The sequence below is a fragment of the Batrachochytrium dendrobatidis genome, assembly GCF_000203795.2.
Source record: "Batrachochytrium dendrobatidis JAM81 unplaced genomic scaffold BATDEscaffold_10, whole genome shotgun sequence".
Lineage (NCBI taxonomy): Eukaryota > Fungi > Chytridiomycota > Chytridiomycetes > Rhizophydiales > Batrachochytrium > Batrachochytrium dendrobatidis.
In genome coordinates, this window is record NW_006281108.1 from 427,963 (window position 1) to 446,452 (window position 18,490).

General features: G+C 39.5%; 7 protein-coding genes across 7 annotated transcripts; 3 read left to right on the forward strand and 4 right to left on the reverse strand.

Moving 5' to 3' along the window:
• Positions 1-161: 161 nt before the first annotated feature.
• On the forward strand, positions 162-744 carry BATDEDRAFT_6774 (uncharacterized protein; the record flags this gene model as incomplete). Its single annotated transcript, XM_006680539.1, has 4 exons — positions 162-235; positions 314-419; positions 497-595; positions 667-744. Coding segments are annotated over 4 exons (357 nt in total), but the record flags the coding sequence as incomplete, so codon positions are not given.
• An 839-nt stretch (positions 745-1,583) lies between these two features.
• On the forward strand, positions 1,584-3,087 carry BATDEDRAFT_13134 (uncharacterized protein; the record flags this gene model as incomplete). Its single annotated transcript, XM_006680574.1, has 3 exons — positions 1,584-2,248; positions 2,342-2,579; positions 2,659-3,087. The coding sequence occupies 3 exons, from the start codon at positions 1,584-1,586 to the stop codon at positions 3,085-3,087; spliced, it is 1,332 nt and encodes a 443-aa protein (XP_006680637.1).
• A 2,254-nt stretch (positions 3,088-5,341) lies between these two features.
• Positions 5,342-6,448, forward strand: BATDEDRAFT_20327 (uncharacterized protein; the record flags this gene model as incomplete). Its single annotated transcript, XM_006680591.1, has 3 exons — positions 5,342-5,601; positions 5,674-6,047; positions 6,121-6,448. 3 exons carry the CDS (start codon positions 5,342-5,344, stop codon positions 6,324-6,326), a joined length of 840 nt encoding a protein of 279 aa, XP_006680654.1. The 3' UTR covers positions 6,327-6,448.
• Positions 6,449-6,640: 192 nt separating this feature from the next.
• BATDEDRAFT_90576 (RNA binding protein SNU13) lies at positions 6,641-7,289 on the reverse strand (the record flags this gene model as incomplete). The annotated part of the gene is made up of 3 exons (XM_006680875.1): positions 6,641-6,799; positions 6,881-6,984; positions 7,157-7,289. The coding sequence occupies 3 exons, from the start codon at positions 7,287-7,289 to the stop codon at positions 6,641-6,643; spliced, it is 396 nt and encodes a 131-aa protein (XP_006680938.1).
• Positions 7,290-7,849: 560 nt separating this feature from the next.
• BATDEDRAFT_35661 (uncharacterized protein) lies at positions 7,850-10,729 on the reverse strand (the record flags this gene model as incomplete). The annotated part of the gene is made up of 10 exons (XM_006680718.1): positions 10,225-10,729; positions 9,618-9,859; positions 9,405-9,471; positions 9,133-9,313; positions 8,839-9,047; positions 8,723-8,763; positions 8,468-8,644; positions 8,246-8,379; positions 8,061-8,163; positions 7,850-7,987 (listed from the first exon to the last, which is right to left on the reverse strand). Exons 1-10 carry the CDS (start codon positions 10,625-10,627, stop codon positions 7,850-7,852), a joined length of 1,695 nt encoding a protein of 564 aa, XP_006680781.1. The 5' UTR covers positions 10,628-10,729.
• Positions 10,730-12,064: 1,335 nt separating this feature from the next.
• On the reverse strand, positions 12,065-14,163 carry BATDEDRAFT_90427 (uncharacterized protein). Its single transcript, XM_006680876.1, has 6 exons — positions 13,975-14,163; positions 13,126-13,263; positions 12,962-13,038; positions 12,590-12,893; positions 12,466-12,511; positions 12,065-12,378 (listed from the first exon to the last, which is right to left on the reverse strand). The coding sequence occupies exons 1-6, from the start codon at positions 14,095-14,097 to the stop codon at positions 12,092-12,094; spliced, it is 975 nt and encodes a 324-aa protein (XP_006680939.1). The 5' UTR covers positions 14,098-14,163; the 3' UTR covers positions 12,065-12,091.
• A 668-nt stretch (positions 14,164-14,831) lies between these two features.
• On the reverse strand, positions 14,832-18,112 carry BATDEDRAFT_26554 (1,4-alpha-glucan branching enzyme; the record flags this gene model as incomplete). The annotated part of the gene is made up of 14 exons (XM_006680635.1): positions 14,832-14,876; positions 14,959-15,204; positions 15,328-15,483; positions 15,551-15,626; positions 15,702-15,862; positions 15,929-15,985; positions 16,057-16,172; positions 16,251-16,568; positions 16,662-16,790; positions 16,881-17,060; positions 17,147-17,330; positions 17,443-17,558; positions 17,648-17,814; positions 17,967-18,112. 14 exons carry the CDS (start codon positions 18,110-18,112, stop codon positions 14,832-14,834), a joined length of 2,097 nt encoding a protein of 698 aa, XP_006680698.1.
• Positions 18,113-18,490: the final 378 nt, after the last annotated feature.

The following is an 18,490-nucleotide window of genomic DNA, read 5'->3' on the forward strand; positions in this document are numbered from 1 at the left end:
CAGCGGGCTACTAGGATGCAACGAGAGCTGACTATGCTCCAATCGCCTCCTCCTGGAATTACTGTATGGACAGAAGGCGACAATATATACAGACTGTCTGCTGGTATAGTTTTTCTATCTGATAACATGTATAGTTTGAATTGGACTAAAATGTTATATGGGTAGTCATTCGAGGCTTGATTGGATCGCCTTATGCTGATGGTCTGTTTAAGCTGGATATACAAATACCTCCAAGGTAGACTCTTTCCCTGTACCCATTTCAACACATTATACTACTGACTTGTGAGCTGAATCAATGCACAATGAATTATAGGTTTCCCTTTGAACCACCATGCATCCAGTTTATTACTCCAATCTATCACCCAAACATTGATGACCATGGGCGTATCTGCCTAGATGTTTTGAAGATGCCTCCCAAGGTAATATCTCTAGTATGCTGTAGATATAGTATGTGCTTAAATTTGAATTATCTTGACAAGTGCATTAATATATCTAGGGATCTTGGAAACCTTCTATCCATTTGTCTGGCGTACTCAACTCAATTAGAATGCTCATGCTTGAACCCAACCCTGACGATCCACTTTCTGAGAATATCGTAAGTATAGAGTGAGCATAAGGAGTAATACATTGACTAAATGTGCAGCCTGTGTGTTGAAATGAATCTAGGCATCGGAGTTCAAGATGGACCATGCACTATTTACCAGCAAAGCAAAAGAGAGTACCAAACGACATGCTTCTGGATCTGGCTTTTCAACACCTGCAATAGTATCTGAATCATTAAAAAATTCTATATCCCATGCACCCGATGATACCAAGTCATGCCCGAATCCCCAACAAGGCAATGCAAGTCAAAACAATACTTTTTCTGATGCTTCGCTAGAAATCAAGTCTAGTTCTGAGCCAGAAACTGTAGTGAATTGCCCGTCACTCAGCAAAAGTCTAGTCTTAAACACTGCAGAGTCAAATTGTACTACATTGACAAAGGACTCATCTATAGCCACAGTAAGCAATTTCAAAGAAAACACGGACTCATGTTTAGCCAAGCGATCGTTCAAGAGCCTCAAGGCAGCCAAGGTTCGCAAGATACCGGTAGGTCAAGCGTCTGATGTAGTAAATAAGAGAGCACGTAACTCCAATGAATAAAAAGACTGAATTGTGGAGATTCAAACCGAGTCTTGAATGCAAACAATAACGATCGTGAAGAGTGTCATGAGTGATAAAATGCAGTTTCAAGACTTGTGAATGCCAACACGCTGATTTTGCTGGATGCTCACTTTGCAACTCCAAGACATCAACATTGCTATTTAGTCATGTCAGATTCTCTCAAAAAACCCAGCGATACCGCTGCTCCTGGTGGATGGGGTGCTGCTGGTGCTGTTCCTAGTGGAATTTCTCAAGGATGGGGTAAAACTCCTTTGGCTGATGGCAAGTTTGCTAATGAATCTGTTGCTGTCGGTACGTTTCTGCCTGATGCCATCGGCTGTGTAGAGTCGATCCATTCATTATATAATCCAACACTAACCACTTTGATGGTGCATTCTCCTGTGGTTTAAATGCATAAAGAAGGCACTGCTATTGACGAAATGACCACCAAAGTGCAGACACTCTCCACTGCAAACGAGCCAGATGAAGAGCCTGCAGTTTCAACAGCAAAGACCAATGGTTTAATCCCAGACAATCCTGAAAAAGAAGTTGTCGTCACCTTTGCAGATGAAACAAGTTCGAGTGCTTTGTACCAGTCGGTCTCGTCTTTTGAAGACCTTGGTCTGCATGAGAATCTTCTCAAGGGCATTTATGGTATGGGATACCAGCGACCATCCAAGATTCAAGCTAAAGCACTTCCTCTTCTGCTCATGAATCCACCAAAAAACATGATTGGCCAATCTCAGGCTGGAACAGGCAAGACGGCTGCATTCGTTCTTACTATGCTCACTCGAGTCGATCCCAGCATTCAAGCACCTCAGGCTATTTGTCTTGCTCCAGCTCGTGAACTTGCTCGACAGATTCTAGACAATGCTCGGGAGATGGGAAAGTATACCACCATCACAACATCGCATGCCATCAAGGATTCAATTAAAAAGGACGAAAAAGTCACCTCCCAAATCATTATTGGTACTCCTGGTACAGTTGCTGATTTGATCAAGCGTCGTGCGCTGGATTGCCGTCAGATCAAAATCTTTGTGCTAGATGAAGCTGACAACATGCTGGATCAACAAGGACTGGGAGATCAATCAATCCGTGTTAAAAAGTATGCCATTGACTGCCATTGATTCCGACTTCCAATTGCGTTTACTTATTTGCCAATGTTTTACTGTTATGTGGATTACACAAATCAACTCAGTCTTATGCCAAAAGGATGCCAGCTGGTATTGTTTTCAGCCACGTTTTCGGAAACTGTTCGTCAGTTTGCAGTTAAATTCGCTCCCAATGCAAATTCCATTTCGTTGCGCCAAGAAGAACTTTCCGTTGACTCAATCAAGCAGTTTTACATGGACTGCAAGAGTGAAGAGCATAAAGCAGAAGTTTTATGTGCCATTTATGGTCTCTTGACTATTGGCCAAAGTATTATTTTTGTTAGGGTGAGAAAATGTGGCTATTGAGTGGGATGTCAAGCCTATTGCAACCTTGCTCGCGTTAATCTGTTTGTTGTATATTTAGAAAAGAAGTGATGCCGATATGCTTAAAAACAAAATGATATCTCAAGGACATGCCGTGTCAGCATTGCATGGTAAACACGAGGCTGAAGATCGAGATAAAGCCATGGACGATTTTCGAGAAGGCCGATCCAAGGTACTCATCACAACCAATGTACTGGCACGAGGTATCGATATTTTGCAAGTCAATCTTGTCATCAATTACGATGTTCCTCTAGATATGAACAACAGACCAGATTCAGAGACATATCTACATCGTATTGGTCGTACCGGACGGTTTGGTCGTCAGGGAGTCAGTATCAACTTTGTGCACAACGACAAGTCGTACGAGGAGATGAAAGTGATTGAAAAGTATTTGGGACGAGAGATTGTACGAGTACCGACAGATGACTATATGAGTATTGAAAAGATTTTGAAAAAAGCAATGAAATAAGCATTTGGTAGCTTGATTTTTTACTACAAGTCAATCTTCAAACGTCAGTGCAAACAGCCAAATACATTCGAGATACTTGATGCTTAGGCTTACTACCAAAATAAATCAAAAGCTGATGTGATTTCTGGAAATTTCATCCAAATTAGAGCTTGCAGATTTCAATTGTAGTTGGAATTGAAGTTGCCGAATAAATGGTGACTTTGCAACATTCGTACTAGTGCCCATTGCATTCTTTATACTCAAGATGGTTATCCGAGACTAGATGAACAAAACATCATTTTTAATGATTTTAGCAGAAATCATTCAAGATTGTCAATGTGCTGTTGTCGCCACCAAACTTCAGCTAAATTTGTGTTGAAATGGTTTCAATGTTTGCACATCACAAACCATTTCAACTGTTAAGCCAGTCTTAAACCCGCTTGAATACATTCTAGTTTCACTTTAGCTTCATTCGTATAGTCTGTAAAAATGGTTGCATCAAGCTACTACAGTCACATCCCAGCTGTCCAATGCAGGTTTGTTTCGTCAACTAATATCAACTATTTGATTTCAATTCATGCATTGAACCAAGTGCCATGATCGTTGGTGCTACACCACGATCATTCTATTCTCAGTGATGATATACTGCTTGCTACTGCCATTCATATGACCAAGTATTGATTATATGAATGGAAGTTTTCAACTGCCGTTTTTACTCGATGGTGCCGTACAAATCGGTATTGTGGTTACAAGAAATAGTTGATATTCAAGTTATTCCTACTCTGGTTGATATGTATTGTAATGTATTATACTAACATTTGGATTTATAACTGGATTCATATTTGGATTTACAACTGGATTCATATTTGGACTTGCTCTTAAAACTGTATCAACTTGTTGCATATCCACACCATTGTTGGGCGTTACTTGAACACCTGTGTAAACAGCCAATGTGGCGAACCGTTTGATTTTGGGGACGAGTCTGCACATCGCTGCAAAACGGATGCAACATCACGCTACAACCAGAGCAGACCTGAACTACCTTCAATGCCTGCTCGATTCAAAGAACAAGCCAAATCCAATCATCGCATGTCAATGAAATATGCCGCGAGCACTCAAGGTAATTTGAGACCATGTTCAACTCATTGAAATTCAATACTAAATCATCTTTGTAGATGCATATCCAAATGCTCGCGATACATACAGCTCTCGAGTCGATTCTTTTCTAGACGTCTATGACAAGTCTGCATCTGCATTTGGCTCTTTTGATCAACATGGTCCAAGTCCTCTTGCTGGCACTAGTGAAAAAGCTCCTGCACTTTCCGAGTTCGATTTTGGTGACACTGAGGACTCGTATGGAAACTACAATAACTCGTATCTACAGGATGCTGATAAGACGAATGCTCATGCTAAAAATGCATACGGTAATTATGAAGATGAACTTGATTATTATGGCCAAGCCAACCAGTCCAAGCCATATATGGCTTCGCTTCCAGGTGGAAATGCGCCGCAAAATGACAATGTGATTGTGCCTAACTTGCCTATTGCTTCACAAGATGACAGCCGTTTGTTTGATAAACAGAACAACAGGATAAGTCCCAACTATAGCGACAAAGGAGATTTCAATGATCGTTTACCTAGACTCAATTCACAGAATGAGTCTGTCAAAATGAAAAATATGGTTCAGGACTTCAATAATGTACATATAGAGGAACAAGCCAATCGTCTTGCTTCTGGATCCTCTAACAAACCAGCTGAAGAAACCGGAGCCGCTTCAGCTGCTGCAACAACACCGGCAACAGGAATCCTTGGAGCGCTGGGCGGACTGCTTGGTCTTTCCGACAGTTTTGCTGGTAATGCAAAACAGGCTTCCGAGCTTAACCAATCCAAACCAGCCACACTCAGCAATCCCCGTAATGATCCCAAAACTAATTTGCGTACAGAGTTTGAAGATCCACAAAACAATGGTTCAAATGCTGTTAGACGAGGACCAAGCATTCGTTCTGACGCTCATCAAATGTCCAGATTCAATTCACAGAATGATCCTCGAGGACCGCCTCAAAATGGTGCTAACAATACATTTCGCGGCAACCCACAAAATGGTTTGCCTCCAGCTGGCTCTAATCGTATACCCACAGAAAATGGTTTGCGCAATAATGGCAATGTCGACGCTATCCGAACTCGGTCAAATGGCCAACGACCCCATGAAAACAATGCTCCCCATTATCACAATCCCATGCCCAATACGCACAATGGCAATGCTCCACCATTTAACATGCAGGCTCCCATTACACCTCCAGAATCTGAAAATCTTACAAAAACACACTATAAATGTGCCGACTGTAACCTGCCAATTCAAGATCTAACGCAAACATTTGAGATTGATGTTCTTGGATCGTGGTTCCACATTGACTGCTTCAAATGTTCATCGTGTCGTAGGCGGTTTGGAGATGATTTGCCCTATGTTCCACACCTTGGAAAGGCATTTTGTGAAATGGACTACGAAAAATACTTTTTGGAATCGTGTGCAGCATGGTAGGTGCATTGTTGTCAACAGCGATTGATAGCTTGAATTTAATATGAATTGTTTCAACCACTGCAATCTAGCAAAAAACCCATTACTGATGGCAGTGTAGCACGGGCATTTGGCCAGAGTTTTCACGAGCGTCATTTTATATGCTCAGTTTGTCGATGCCAAATTCAACCTGGGCGTCATTTTGAACACAGACAAAAGCTATACTGTCAAAAAGATTTTAGTCGACTTCCATCTGTTGATTGTGCCAGTTGTCGTGGTCCAATTCAGGGTGATAGCATTCACGCAATTGGTGCAGTGTATCATCGACAGTGCTTTAGCTGCACACATTGTCGTGTACCATTCCCTGATAAACGGTTTTTTGTGTATGAAAACAAACCCTATTGTCAGACCCATTACCATGAAAAGAATAACTCGTTGTGTGGAACCTGTAGTCGCCCAATTGAAGGTAAACGATTTGAATTTCACTATGATTTGCAGTGGGCCATGGATCTAATTTTATCATGTTTATTGTGTTGCAGGTATTTGTGTAGATGTTGCTGAACTGAGACGCAAATTTCATCCTCCCTGTTGGTGTTGTGCATACTGCAACCGTCCACTGACTGGCGTGTATTATGCTTACGGCTCACGAGCATACTGTGAAGAAGATATCGATATAGTATATCGTTCAGGCAACACCAAACAAGCGCCTACAAAGCGTCGAACAATCATGTCAGTCATGCGATAAACCATTTGAACAGATCCAACATGGGACAAGCGCACGGTATACCTGTATCAGTCTAGGATGTACTGCTCTAGTTTATCTTACCAGTCTGACCTACAAATGAAAGTTTATTCAACAGTCGTATTTACTAAAAATAGTTTATTTCATATAATATTCCTCTTCACAGCACAGCGATCACGAGAGGTGGAAGATAGGTGTGTGGTTTCAGCATAGGTAAACCAAACAACAAAATGAGCAATGGAGTTCTTGTGCAACGGAAGCTTAGAGAATATTAAGGGGTTAAGAGTAAATGATGGTCACCAGTTGCCAACTCGAATTTAAATCAAGAGTTTTTCAATTTCATTCTTGATGGCCTGAATCTGAACCAGAAGTTCGGAACCATCATTGGTGGTGACTGAAGCAGCAACAACAGGACGAGAAACACCACATGCACGACCCAGAGCAGTCTTTGAAGGAACAAATACATAGGGCACGTTCTAATAAAAACAGCATCAGGTTAGTCATCCAACGTTATTCACTTGTAGATACAGTGCCTACACCTGGTTGAAAATACGTACCTTGTCTTCACAAAGAAGGGGGAGATGAAGAAGAATCTCAAGAGGCTCCGTATCAGCAGCCATTACAATAAACTCGGAAATACCACGATTAAGAGTTTTGGTAGCTGCATAAATAATTCATCAACCCGACAAATTAAACAGCATCACATTCGAATCGGTTGAAAAAAATAACGTTTCGGTTAGTTTCATTCTGCACTAAAATCCAAGAATTGACAATACATCAAGCTGGGCTCTTGATGCCTAGACATGCGCATCAACTTTAAAAGTTCAGTTTACCTTCGTTGGCACCCTTTTTGAGCTGTTTGTAGTGACTTGCCTGTTGTACAAGATCAATGATCTTGTTGGCAAGCTGAGCATTTGCAAGAGGGAAAGCCTTTGGGTTAACGGCAGGAGCAGCAGTGTTGGTCATTTTGGAATGTATCAAATATAACGGATTCGTTGGTTGAGTTGAATGACAATAAAAAAGAAAAAATCAAATAAGTGGTATGTCACGTGTTCAATAAATTGTGTTGATTCATTTTGCTGGTGATAAATGGAATGAGAAATCGTCATTCTCGAGTGTTGTTCTCTTGCATCGATCAGAAAATCGTTTGTTATTTGAATGACAACTATTTTCTGTTTCACACTCACAATCCAACTTGTGTTGATCTTGTTTGGTACGAGAGCTTTGACGTTCCACTTATATCGAGTCGACACTAATTCAAAACAATCGTGCAACCTGCTTGATACTATCAGAATGTTTTTAAAACATAATGGGGTTGAATTACTCAAATATAGATAAATAATTGCGTTTATTTATAAAACTTTTCATGCAATGACCTGTGAAATTGGATCAAGGATTCAAATAAACTAGAATATCAACAATGTAGGTGGCCATGGTAAATAGCGATCAAATGGGTGTGAAGTATGGCCATGATTTTCACACACAACATATGGCTTGATCAAACAGGGATTACTTTTTCAACTCTATTAAATTGAAATATCAGCAAAGAGTGGATGGTGTAAGGCATTCTTTGCCGAGATTCGCGTATTCGGATCTATAGCTAACATCTTCTGAAGCAAGTCCAACAGTTTTTGTGATAACTCGTCGCTCCCATTAATAATACTCTACAGCAGTATTAGAATACAGAACATTCAAATTGTGCATCCCAAACTAGGCAATAATCCAGTTTAGACTTACAGTTAATGGTCTCACAAGAGAAACAAACTCGATGGATTTTGAATCAGTGTGGGTATTTGGGTACTTGACAAACCCCTGCTTGTTAAAAAATTGATTGGCAGAACTTTTGTCAAAGTCAGTATGTTATAAAAAGTGCATGTCAAAAAGGATGAATTATTAAAGATAAACATGAATCAAATTCTTACGGGCTTCTGCAAACCATACTGGATGGAAATTTACCAAGCACAATCTCCATCATTCGTAGATGCTCCAAATTGTCATGAGTTTGAAAGAGTGCTTTTCCAATGTAAAGCTCTGCCAAAATGCAGCCAATAGACCACTACAATACATTGAACCAAACGGTAAAGGGATTTAGTAAATTCAAAATATTCGGATCTTGTAAACCAATCTTAATACAGTATTCTTACCACATCGCAGGGATATGACCATTTGACACCAAGAATAATTTCTGGCGCTCGGTAATGCCGAGTAGACACAATATTACTATGGAAATCCTGTTTTAACGTAGCACTGCCAAAATCTATAAGCATAAGCCCGGTATTAATCAGTGCGCGACAGGGTGGTTTTAAAGAATGCCGTTCAAACTAAAAAGTCAACCCATTAGCAAATCCCTTATTAATACAGTTTGTATTCAAAAAAGATCAAGGCAAGTAAATCCGTACCAATATTTGACGGGATTCAGTACTTTCAAGCATCAAATTTTCTACATCAGAAATTAGTCGTCAAAGTTGTATAATGCCCTCAATTTTCATGTCTTCAAAGCATCATACACGCTTACCAGGCTTTAAATCAGTATGAGTAATACCCAGACTATGAAGGTATGCTGCTGCTACCAAAATCTGATGAGCAAACGACTGAATATGCAATGTAGAAAACGGAGAAAAAAAGTTTGCTTTGAAGTAGTCAAATAGACTTTGACTCAAAAGATCAAATACCATGCAGATGTGGTTATGAAATTCAAAAGTCTCACGAAGATGAATGCATCGTCTAGTTTTTTCAAAGAATAGACAACGAATTGCATAAGAAAAAGGTCAATGTTGTATTCAAAAGGCAAAAACTAGATCAAACATACTTGGAGTTGCCTGGATCGTGTAATTCTATCAATTCAAGTACATTGAGCTCAATTTTCGCTGCTTCTCGATATTTAGGGATTGCCTTGATAATTTTAATGGCAACACGTTTGTTTTGATGTTTATCAAAGGCTTCAACTACTTTTCCAAATGTGCCTTGGCCTAGTAGTTTTAAAATTTGAACTACAGGTGTAATATGTAGCAATAAAAGTTTGTGTAAATTAGAAACGCAGCACGATATGGTTAATAAATGAATGCAATTTGGTCTACTTACATCGTGGGGTAATGTAATCATAAATACGAATGCACAAATGACCGTCAGCATCATCTACATCCTGTGTCTAAATAAGCATGTAAGTATTTTTAAAATGTCAATGAGCACCAAAGTAATACAAGTCGCTCAACACAAATGATCTCAAGATGAGCATGGGGAAAATATTGCACGTAAACTGGTCTAATAAATATGTAGTGCTAATGATAAAACTACCTTTAGTTTCTGTCTCTTGGACTGTTGTTTTGGTAGCCCAGAATTGTCGTGCTGTTTTTTACTGGTGGTTGTCTTGCTCACAACTACACGCTTTGTAGGAACATCCATCGTTAGTATAGTACTCTTTTTTTGTTTTAGCTGCAGACGTGGTTTGGATTGGCGAGATGTTGGCTGGGTTCTGGCAGTATGCATAGAGATATTTGTTTGATAATTCTCCAAATGTGTTGATAGTTGCTGAGGAGCTAGAAATGGATTCGATATCATGTTGTGAGTTGTTGAATTATAAACAGAATGATCTATCAATGTAGAATCAGCAAGTAGGTTAGATTTGCACTGTAAGATACAAGGACAGAAAACAGCATGCCGAGCCATAGACCCAAGTGCATTTATAGCAATCTTTCACTAGATTGAAGCAAATTCTAGAATGAGGTGTTTAAATTATACTAAAACCCGCTATACCTTGCAATGAAACCTTTTCCATTGTGCTAGTGGAATATTCATTGACCTCAGACTAAAATATCAAGAACAATGTAGTCTGGTGACATTGAACAGGGAGCATTCAAGCATAGACTCGACATGAGATGTGGAAAAGCAATTCAGTACTTACTGCCATTTACAGAAATCGAATTGCAGCCAATCGGATAGGCAGGGATTAAATAGGGAGCAGCAGCAGAACCAACCGTATACATCAAACCGCCATGATTAAATATCGCGCCTGTGTCAAGTGTGCACTCAGCTGCCAATGCCACTGAAGTCAAAGGAGTTGCTGAGGACTGCGAGTCAGACTCATACGACCCGGGAGTTATAAATGAATTTTGTTTTTTAGTTATTCTTCGAGGTCGAAGAAAATATCTACTGGTTGACGTAGTCAGAGGTATTACCGACTGGCCAGTAGGAATGGGTTCCAAAGGAACTTGCACTACACTATTATTTGAGTCTATGCTTGTACGAGGCAATGCTACCATTCGAGTATGGGATTGATTTCCCAAAAACTGTGGTATATTGTGCATGCGTAACGATGCTGCCGAGTCCAGTTTGACTTGAGAAAAACTTTCCTGTATAGGTACTGAACCTGTATGCAATAGAATGATCCAAGTCAATTTTTATATTTTAAAGCAATATACATTAATAGCGTATTTTCACGTAAAATGGAACACAATAAGGGTGCCAATTCACACCAAATTTACTGTTCAATATTGTTTTTTGAACTCTAGTTGGTCAGTCTTTGCTCATCCTTGTACAAACAACTGAACAACTGAACAACTGCTCACAGTTCTAGTACATTCCACATTAAAACAGTCAAACCCAATACGTGGATTGAAATGGGTGGATTTGGCAATTGTACAACTGCATGGCTATGCCAAGAATGAAGAAAGGGGTAACCAGTTCAAAACTAGTTGGATTGTATTATATGATGAACACTCTATTGAGGAGGAGTTGAGGAAGCAGTAACTTGAGAAACCCGAATATTTAACCACTGTATATCCCAGATCAAAGGTATTCCATTTTACATGTATTCATGTAAAATGTAAGTTTCTGCTGTTATTTAGTAAAGCTTCAATGGGTACAATTCAAATGCATTTCCATATATAAATTGGCTACACTTGCTGACAATCAGCATTTGTATGGCAATTGATCTCTTTCAAACATAGCCAACCTGCCTTGGATTGAACAAAAGTGGCAAGGATATGGTATAAAGTTTAGGGCAGTCGAACGCCTCAACAGACAGCCAGAGTGCTGCTGACAAGTATTCTGAATATAATGACAGTTTTCTTGAATAGAACTCGAGCTGATTGCCAGTTCAAGTGATTGTTGTGGCATAAGTGCTAGATGTGTACGATACGAATTTGTGTCGCCGCCAGAATTTTTGGTATGAACTGTCATTTGCAAGCAGTGAGGCTGGTGGAATCTTTAAAATAGCTAGTAATATCGTAAAGGGTAAATGGATTTAATCCTTTTGCTTGAACACAAGTCTAGGCAAATCCTGACCCATAAAATGGCCGAGTTTAGAATAGGCTACAAACTAAAGACGAGATGAAAATGTTTATATTTCAATAACCCAATTTCGCCGTATTTTGAAAACATTCCGATATTACCAAACAAGCAGCTGTAGTATTTTGAAAACATGAATTGTGAAACTGCACGATTGTTGTAGGCTAGCGTACAGACTATATGTATGAATGCTGAAACTCGCATCAAAACCAACTCAAACAAGAGATGCTGTCATATATTGGATCGAGAGGACCAGCAAGCCATTCAGCAAACCAAACCAGCCGTGTTGACAGGTCAGATTGTCGCCACGATACAGGAAACACGAGCGATAAATAGTTCTGCCATTCAAATCAACAAACAAACAATCCACCGATATTTGCAACAACATCACCAAGAATGATAATTACTGGCGACCTCTTATTCCATCCCTCCATTCTCATTCCCTTTATCACCCATTGTAAAGGTCGTGTACATTATTTATTTCAAAGGTTGGCCACATCTGTCGTGTCATCATCAGCATGAATAATAAGACCTTCTTCCACATATCCAGCAAGAAGTGACCGCTGCTCTTGATCAATATGGTCATCGGTAGCTGTAACAGGGTTTTCATCGTGCAACACTTCTGTGTACACGTGTGCTGTCCTGGAATTGTAATAAAGGCACATGAAAAGTAAGACTGCTTGGAGCGTACCCCCTACTAGAAACGATACCCATGTTGTCCAGTTTGTACCTGGCTGAACCGCCAAAGAAAATGCAAATACAAACGAGCCTATTGAAATATTCCATTATAGCACATTATAGATTATAAGTCTAATCCAATCAATGGTCAACTGCGTCGCTTGATCAGAAAACCTACCTGGGCATTGCATGGCAAGCATAGCTACACTCAACGCACCCCCAGACTAATAGGTCCACAATTAAAGGTATGTTGGTTAAGCATCAAAGTGCACTCGACAAGGTTGGATGCAACATTTAACTACCTTTGCCTTCCAAGTGTGGATGATCTGAGGAACAAACTGCACCACACCGCTAGATGCAGCCGTCACTCCAAGAATTCCAGCCCACCAAAGCCGCACCTGTGTAAATATCTGTGGATCTTGAATCTGGAAAATGGATACAAGCGATATGACAACAAAGATCGCATACACAATGATCATGGCACCAATGCCTTTGATGCGGCGCCATGCTGCGCTGGATCCAGTGCTCTCTGACCCTTCAAACTCGCCAAAAGTCACTAGTGGCAGTGCCAGTTCAACTGGATAGTTTAAATAAAATAATACAACACTAAAGATTTGACAAGTGTGAGATGAATCGTACATTCCAAAGTTGAAGGTGACTATCATGGTACCTACATGATACAAAAGCCGCACAATTGCACGCTGACTTGCGTTATTCCAAGCGTATCTTCCATACAGTACTGCAATGACCACTGATAAACAAAGCAATGTATTCCAAGTCAAAATAAGCCTATGCTATGCATAGCCGAATCCATACAAACAAATCTCGGTCCACTTACCTCCGTCGTACAGCAAACTATTGAATTATATTGAAGCAGAATGACATTGCCAATCGTAGAAAAGCACCCAATAGCTCCAAGGAATAGAAAATAAATAGACAATCCAGCACTACTCCTGCTTGAAGCAATTTTGTGAATCTAAAATAGGATCCAAAACAACATAGGTTACTAATCGAGTTTTATGCAATGGTGAATTGGGAATTCAGCAAATGGTTGCATAGAGCTATCAGCTGATGATTGTAGAGTTGATGCTATTTCACAGCCATATTCACGTCAAATGAAACGTCAAGGGCGTCGGAGTGCATAATAAACATCTAGTTTTGTGAAATGGTTGATGTCAAACCCATTGGATAGCATTCAGCTCCCTGACAAAACCCATTGGATTTTCTTTTGGTGATTGGTATGAAAACAACAGATGCATTCCTGAGATATGCAATCTTTGTTTTCTTGAATTAGAGCGTGAACGTATCTGTAAGTTTAGGGTATTCAACAGTCAAATCCAATACATGGATCTGGTGATCGTACGGTGTATGGCAATGCCAAATGGAAGAAGTAGGTTTAAATAAGTGTGTGCAATCATATGATGGGCGTTGTATCTGAAACAATAGTCGAGGATTCTATTGAAACAATCCACTCCTAATAGAAAAGCACAACGAATATTTAATCATTGCTCATTCTAAAGCAAAGTGACTGCAAGATAGTGTTTCGTTTTGTATGAATGGCTGTAAATAGGGATGGTATTTATACCATCCGTCAGCGGGTTTCGTCACTGTTTAGTCAAGACTCACTGCCTGTCATGTAGATTCTAGCAATAATCAAACAAGTATAGAGCAAGATAGAGCCATATACCTGTGGAAAGTAGGACACCATCACTCCAGTGATAATGAAGCACCCTAGTAAGACTTTGATTGAACTATGTGATATAGGACACGCATCGCTGTCTATATATAGAAAGTAGCCATCTGTAGCCATTTCTGATGAAACCGGAATAAAGTGACTATTTAAAGAATACAATATAACCACTTTTGGGTAAAATAGTCCAACTGATTGATAGAATTGATGGTAAACTACAAGATGACTTCAAAGCTAAATTTATCAACTTCAGCTGCGCTTTTCATTGCAATACTCGACAGGTTAATATTGTGGAAAGTTGGGATCTTTTAAACTATTGCATAAAACCATCCAGAAAGTCATATTTGGCAACCAAGAGTTTACTGTACGCACTGTCTTGCACGAAACACTATTCTTGATAACATGTGTCAATTCATGCAACTTTGATTGCTGCAGGCTAATTATTCGAGTTTTTAGTACAAACTCCAATGTTTTAATAGACAAAGAAACCAACTGAAACAAGATTGTATTACCAAAGTCGCAGGAAACCCAAAAGGCGAGGATCAATACAATGAAACTAATGTCAAACAAATTTTTATAAATTGCTAAACATGGTCACATTATTGTAAAGAATAAAATAACAATAAGGAATTCTGATTGCATGGTTCTATGGTGTAGTTGGTTATCACATGTCCTTAACACGGACAAGGTCTCCAGTTCAATCCTGGATGGAATCATTTTGTTTTTTACAAAATTGAGATTGAATGCAAAGTATTTTTAAACTAGCATAGTTGAACACCAATTTTTTTAAATTCAATTGCTGTTTTTATTTCAAATCCGGATACAGATAACAATCAATGTATCCGTTTATGCACTCACTCGTGCTTGAGGATCAAAACTGTACGCGAGGGAATGTAGACCTGCATAGTCATCATCAGAAATCAGTATTGGCTACTACTCATCACAACTGCAAATAAAATTTAAAAGCAAGTTTTGGCTTACCTGAATCCAGTTGGGACGCCCATTCCATGTTTCTTTAGTAGGAATATATTGGCAATCTTCAGCGATACGTGAGTGTCCACCAAACTCTGGACGATCAGAATGCAATGCAACACTGTGTGTGGTGTTCCATATCGTACCAACACGATAGTCGGCAAAGCTCTGCGTTGGATGGAAATTGAAGATCCAAAGAAGGTTTCCTCGCTCAAATACAATCACCTTGTCACCCTCATTTTTGAGACTCACAAACTAATCAAATCACATTACAATTCAGTATGCCAGTTAAAGTCATACATACTATATTATCTTGGTGTTTTAAATGACCCATGTCGGGTTAAATAAAACACTTGAATACCATTCATGTTGAATTACCTGTCCAGAGCTAAGCCAATCATACTGTGACTCCAGCTGATGCATTGCACGCTCCCAATTGTTGAGATATCTGAATCGAAGTAGCGGGTCATCTACAAGATTATACTGTCGACGAGCATAATGGAAGCTGCTACCGTTACCTTCCCTTGGAAAGTCCTACATTATTTAAAAATAATCATGTCAATTCTGCAATAAAAACTGATGCATTGCGGGATTTACTTACTAGCCACTCGGGGTGTCCAAATTCATTGCCCATAAATGTAAGATATCCTTCGCCACCTAGAGCATACGTAATCATTCTGATGACCAAGTAAAAATGCATTGAATGCTGTTAGCTATTAGTTTAATATTCTACACGTCAGGCATCAACTTACCGAATCAATTTGTGCAAAGCCAAGCCGCGATCAATAATAGGCGTCATGGGCGATAGGTCCGACATAAAGTCATACATCTCCTTATCCATAAGCCAAAAAGCCAACGTCTTGTCACCGACAAGAGCTTGATCGTGACTCTCTGCATATGCAATAGCAGGTTCCTAACATACACAACAATGGATTTACTTGAAATGCCATAATTTTGGACTTAAACAGATGTAGCATACCTTCCATCGCCTATTGGTCAAAGTAAAGACAATATTTCCCATTTCCCATTGATCATCCTATAAATCATTGTACAAATAAAGTCAGTTAAAGAATCCAATCAGTCAAAATAAATAGAATGCCAACACACAGTTTTCTCCTTGAGTGTCTTGATCCACATGTCTGGAATTGCCATGCTTAGTCTATAATCAAACCCGACACCACCTTCCGATACAGGCCGGCATAGCGTAGGCATACCCGACACATCTACAAGTTACACATAAAAAGCACCAGCAATTAGATACAATCAACTAATGATACAGCATGCTTAAAAACAACGCTTACCCTCAGCAATGGTAATTGCAGCTGGATTCAAGCTATGCACAAGATGATTGGCCAGCATCAAGTATAAAACAGCCTCCATGTCCACGCTGTCTCCAAAGTATTCATGATAATTTCCGCTAAACCCAGTTCCAATACCGTGATGAAGATACAGCATACTTGTTACACCATCAAATCGAAATCCATCAAATTTGTAATTGTCCATCCAGTATCTAAGATTTGAAAGCAGAAACCGAAGAACCTCGTGGTGGCCGTAGTTGAACAGACGGCTTCCCCATAGTTCATGACGACCACGACTGCCTTCGTGAAAGTAGTGGTGATCTGTTGGCGGTATTCACAAACCGATAAATATAAACACATTAATTAAAATGATTTACAATAATATAAACAAGTATAGTGTCTCGAATAACTTACCAGTTCCATCAAATTGATTAATACCGTCCAAAATATTGTCAGATGCGTGAGAATGCACCACATCAAGCAAGACAATAATTCCAAGTGAGTGTGCAGTATCAATAAGTTCCATCAGATCTTCAGGTGAACCTATACAATTATCCATTAGAATTTTAGATGGTATGTTTGGCAAGCGTTGTTTATAGTAAAGAGGTTGCGAGGTATAAATCAAACCCTTACCACAGCGACTTGTTGGAGCAAAAAAATTAGTGACCTGATAACCAAAACTGGCATAGTAAGGATGTTCCATGATTGCCATAAGCTGAATTGTATTGTAACCAACATTGGCGATTCTAGGAAGAACATCGCGAGTGAATTCCTTGTATGTAGCAACACGACCATGGGGAGAAGCAATGCCAACTGCATTGTTTCAGAAAAATCAAAGTCAAAAAACAGAACCAAGCCAAAACATGCCAATGCCATTCTACAAGGGTTGCATATCTTACCATGGGCTTCATAGATTCGTAGAGATGTGGGGCGAGCGGGACGTGGGTGACGAAACTGGTATTTTTGTGGAGGATTCCAAAATACACTTTCATAAACGGGACTAACAGATAGATCTTGAGTAGCACGATGGATCCACGCAGGAATGCGTTCAATGCGTTGTCCATCATGCTTGATCATGGACAACTATAAACAAAAGCGACGGGAAGCATGACCACAAATGAAGGACAGAGATTGACATGACATTATTGTTACTGGTCGAGTTTATGAATCAAGTCAGTAATCATAGTCAACACACCTTGACTTTGGTGTTGTGCTGGATGCTTGGAGATCCATCTTTTTTGTGGGGTAACACAATCTCCCATACACCATACGAGTCGACCTTCATTGGATGGGAATCTCGATTCCATTGATCTTAAAATCCATCCATTTGCGACATGAATTAAATACTAGGCGTTTCACTAGAACGTAGTTTATAAACAGGAGAATGTGAGGTAGCTTACTGAATTCACCAGTAAGGAATGCAGCCTTGACGCCTGGTGCCCATTCACGATAGGTGATGGCAGTACTTGACACATTAAAGCCAAACCTATTAGTGCCGGATGAAAACTGAGCAATTCCACCCTCAGTTTGATCAATCTTGGTTAATGCGGCCTGGAAAAGCGAATGCCTGCATTCAGTTGAAATCACACAAGGGTCAAGTGGAGAGAACAAGAATAGTATTTTAGTACAGCTCAAGAGAGCTTAGATAAAGTTGAATCTTGTCAAGACAGACAGTAGACTTGTGTTAATCTGCACTAACCAAGATCACAAACTACTCACCTGTGTTCAAGAGCAGATCGTTGATGTTCCAAGTATGGATCATCTTGAAACAGCACGTCCAGTGGAGATGATTTAGCAGTAGCAACCAATGCAGTCTTTGCAGACGTGGATGCAGTAGAAGCAGCAGTAGAAGGATTGGTCGGCATTGGTGATAAAGTTGATTTACTGCCGTATTCAGATAAAATGAAACTGAATAAGAATATTAAAATCTATCATAAACGGCCAGTCATGACACTTTACACCGCATTAACTGGTCGGCATTGTGCTTTGAGCTCATTAAAGTTTGTTTTTTTCTCGTGGTGATTAATACGCTTACATTCTCAAGATTCTTTCAACTAGAATGCAACCGTATTAGAGATTTAAAAATACATGATTTTATACAGAAAAATCATCATTTGAATGTGTTCATCATATAATGAACATTGTGTTGATTGAAACAGTTGGTTTATAATAAGAGTATTCAATCATTACACATTCCAAAGTTATAGTCAAAGTATTTTATTTTTACGTGAATACAACTAAAA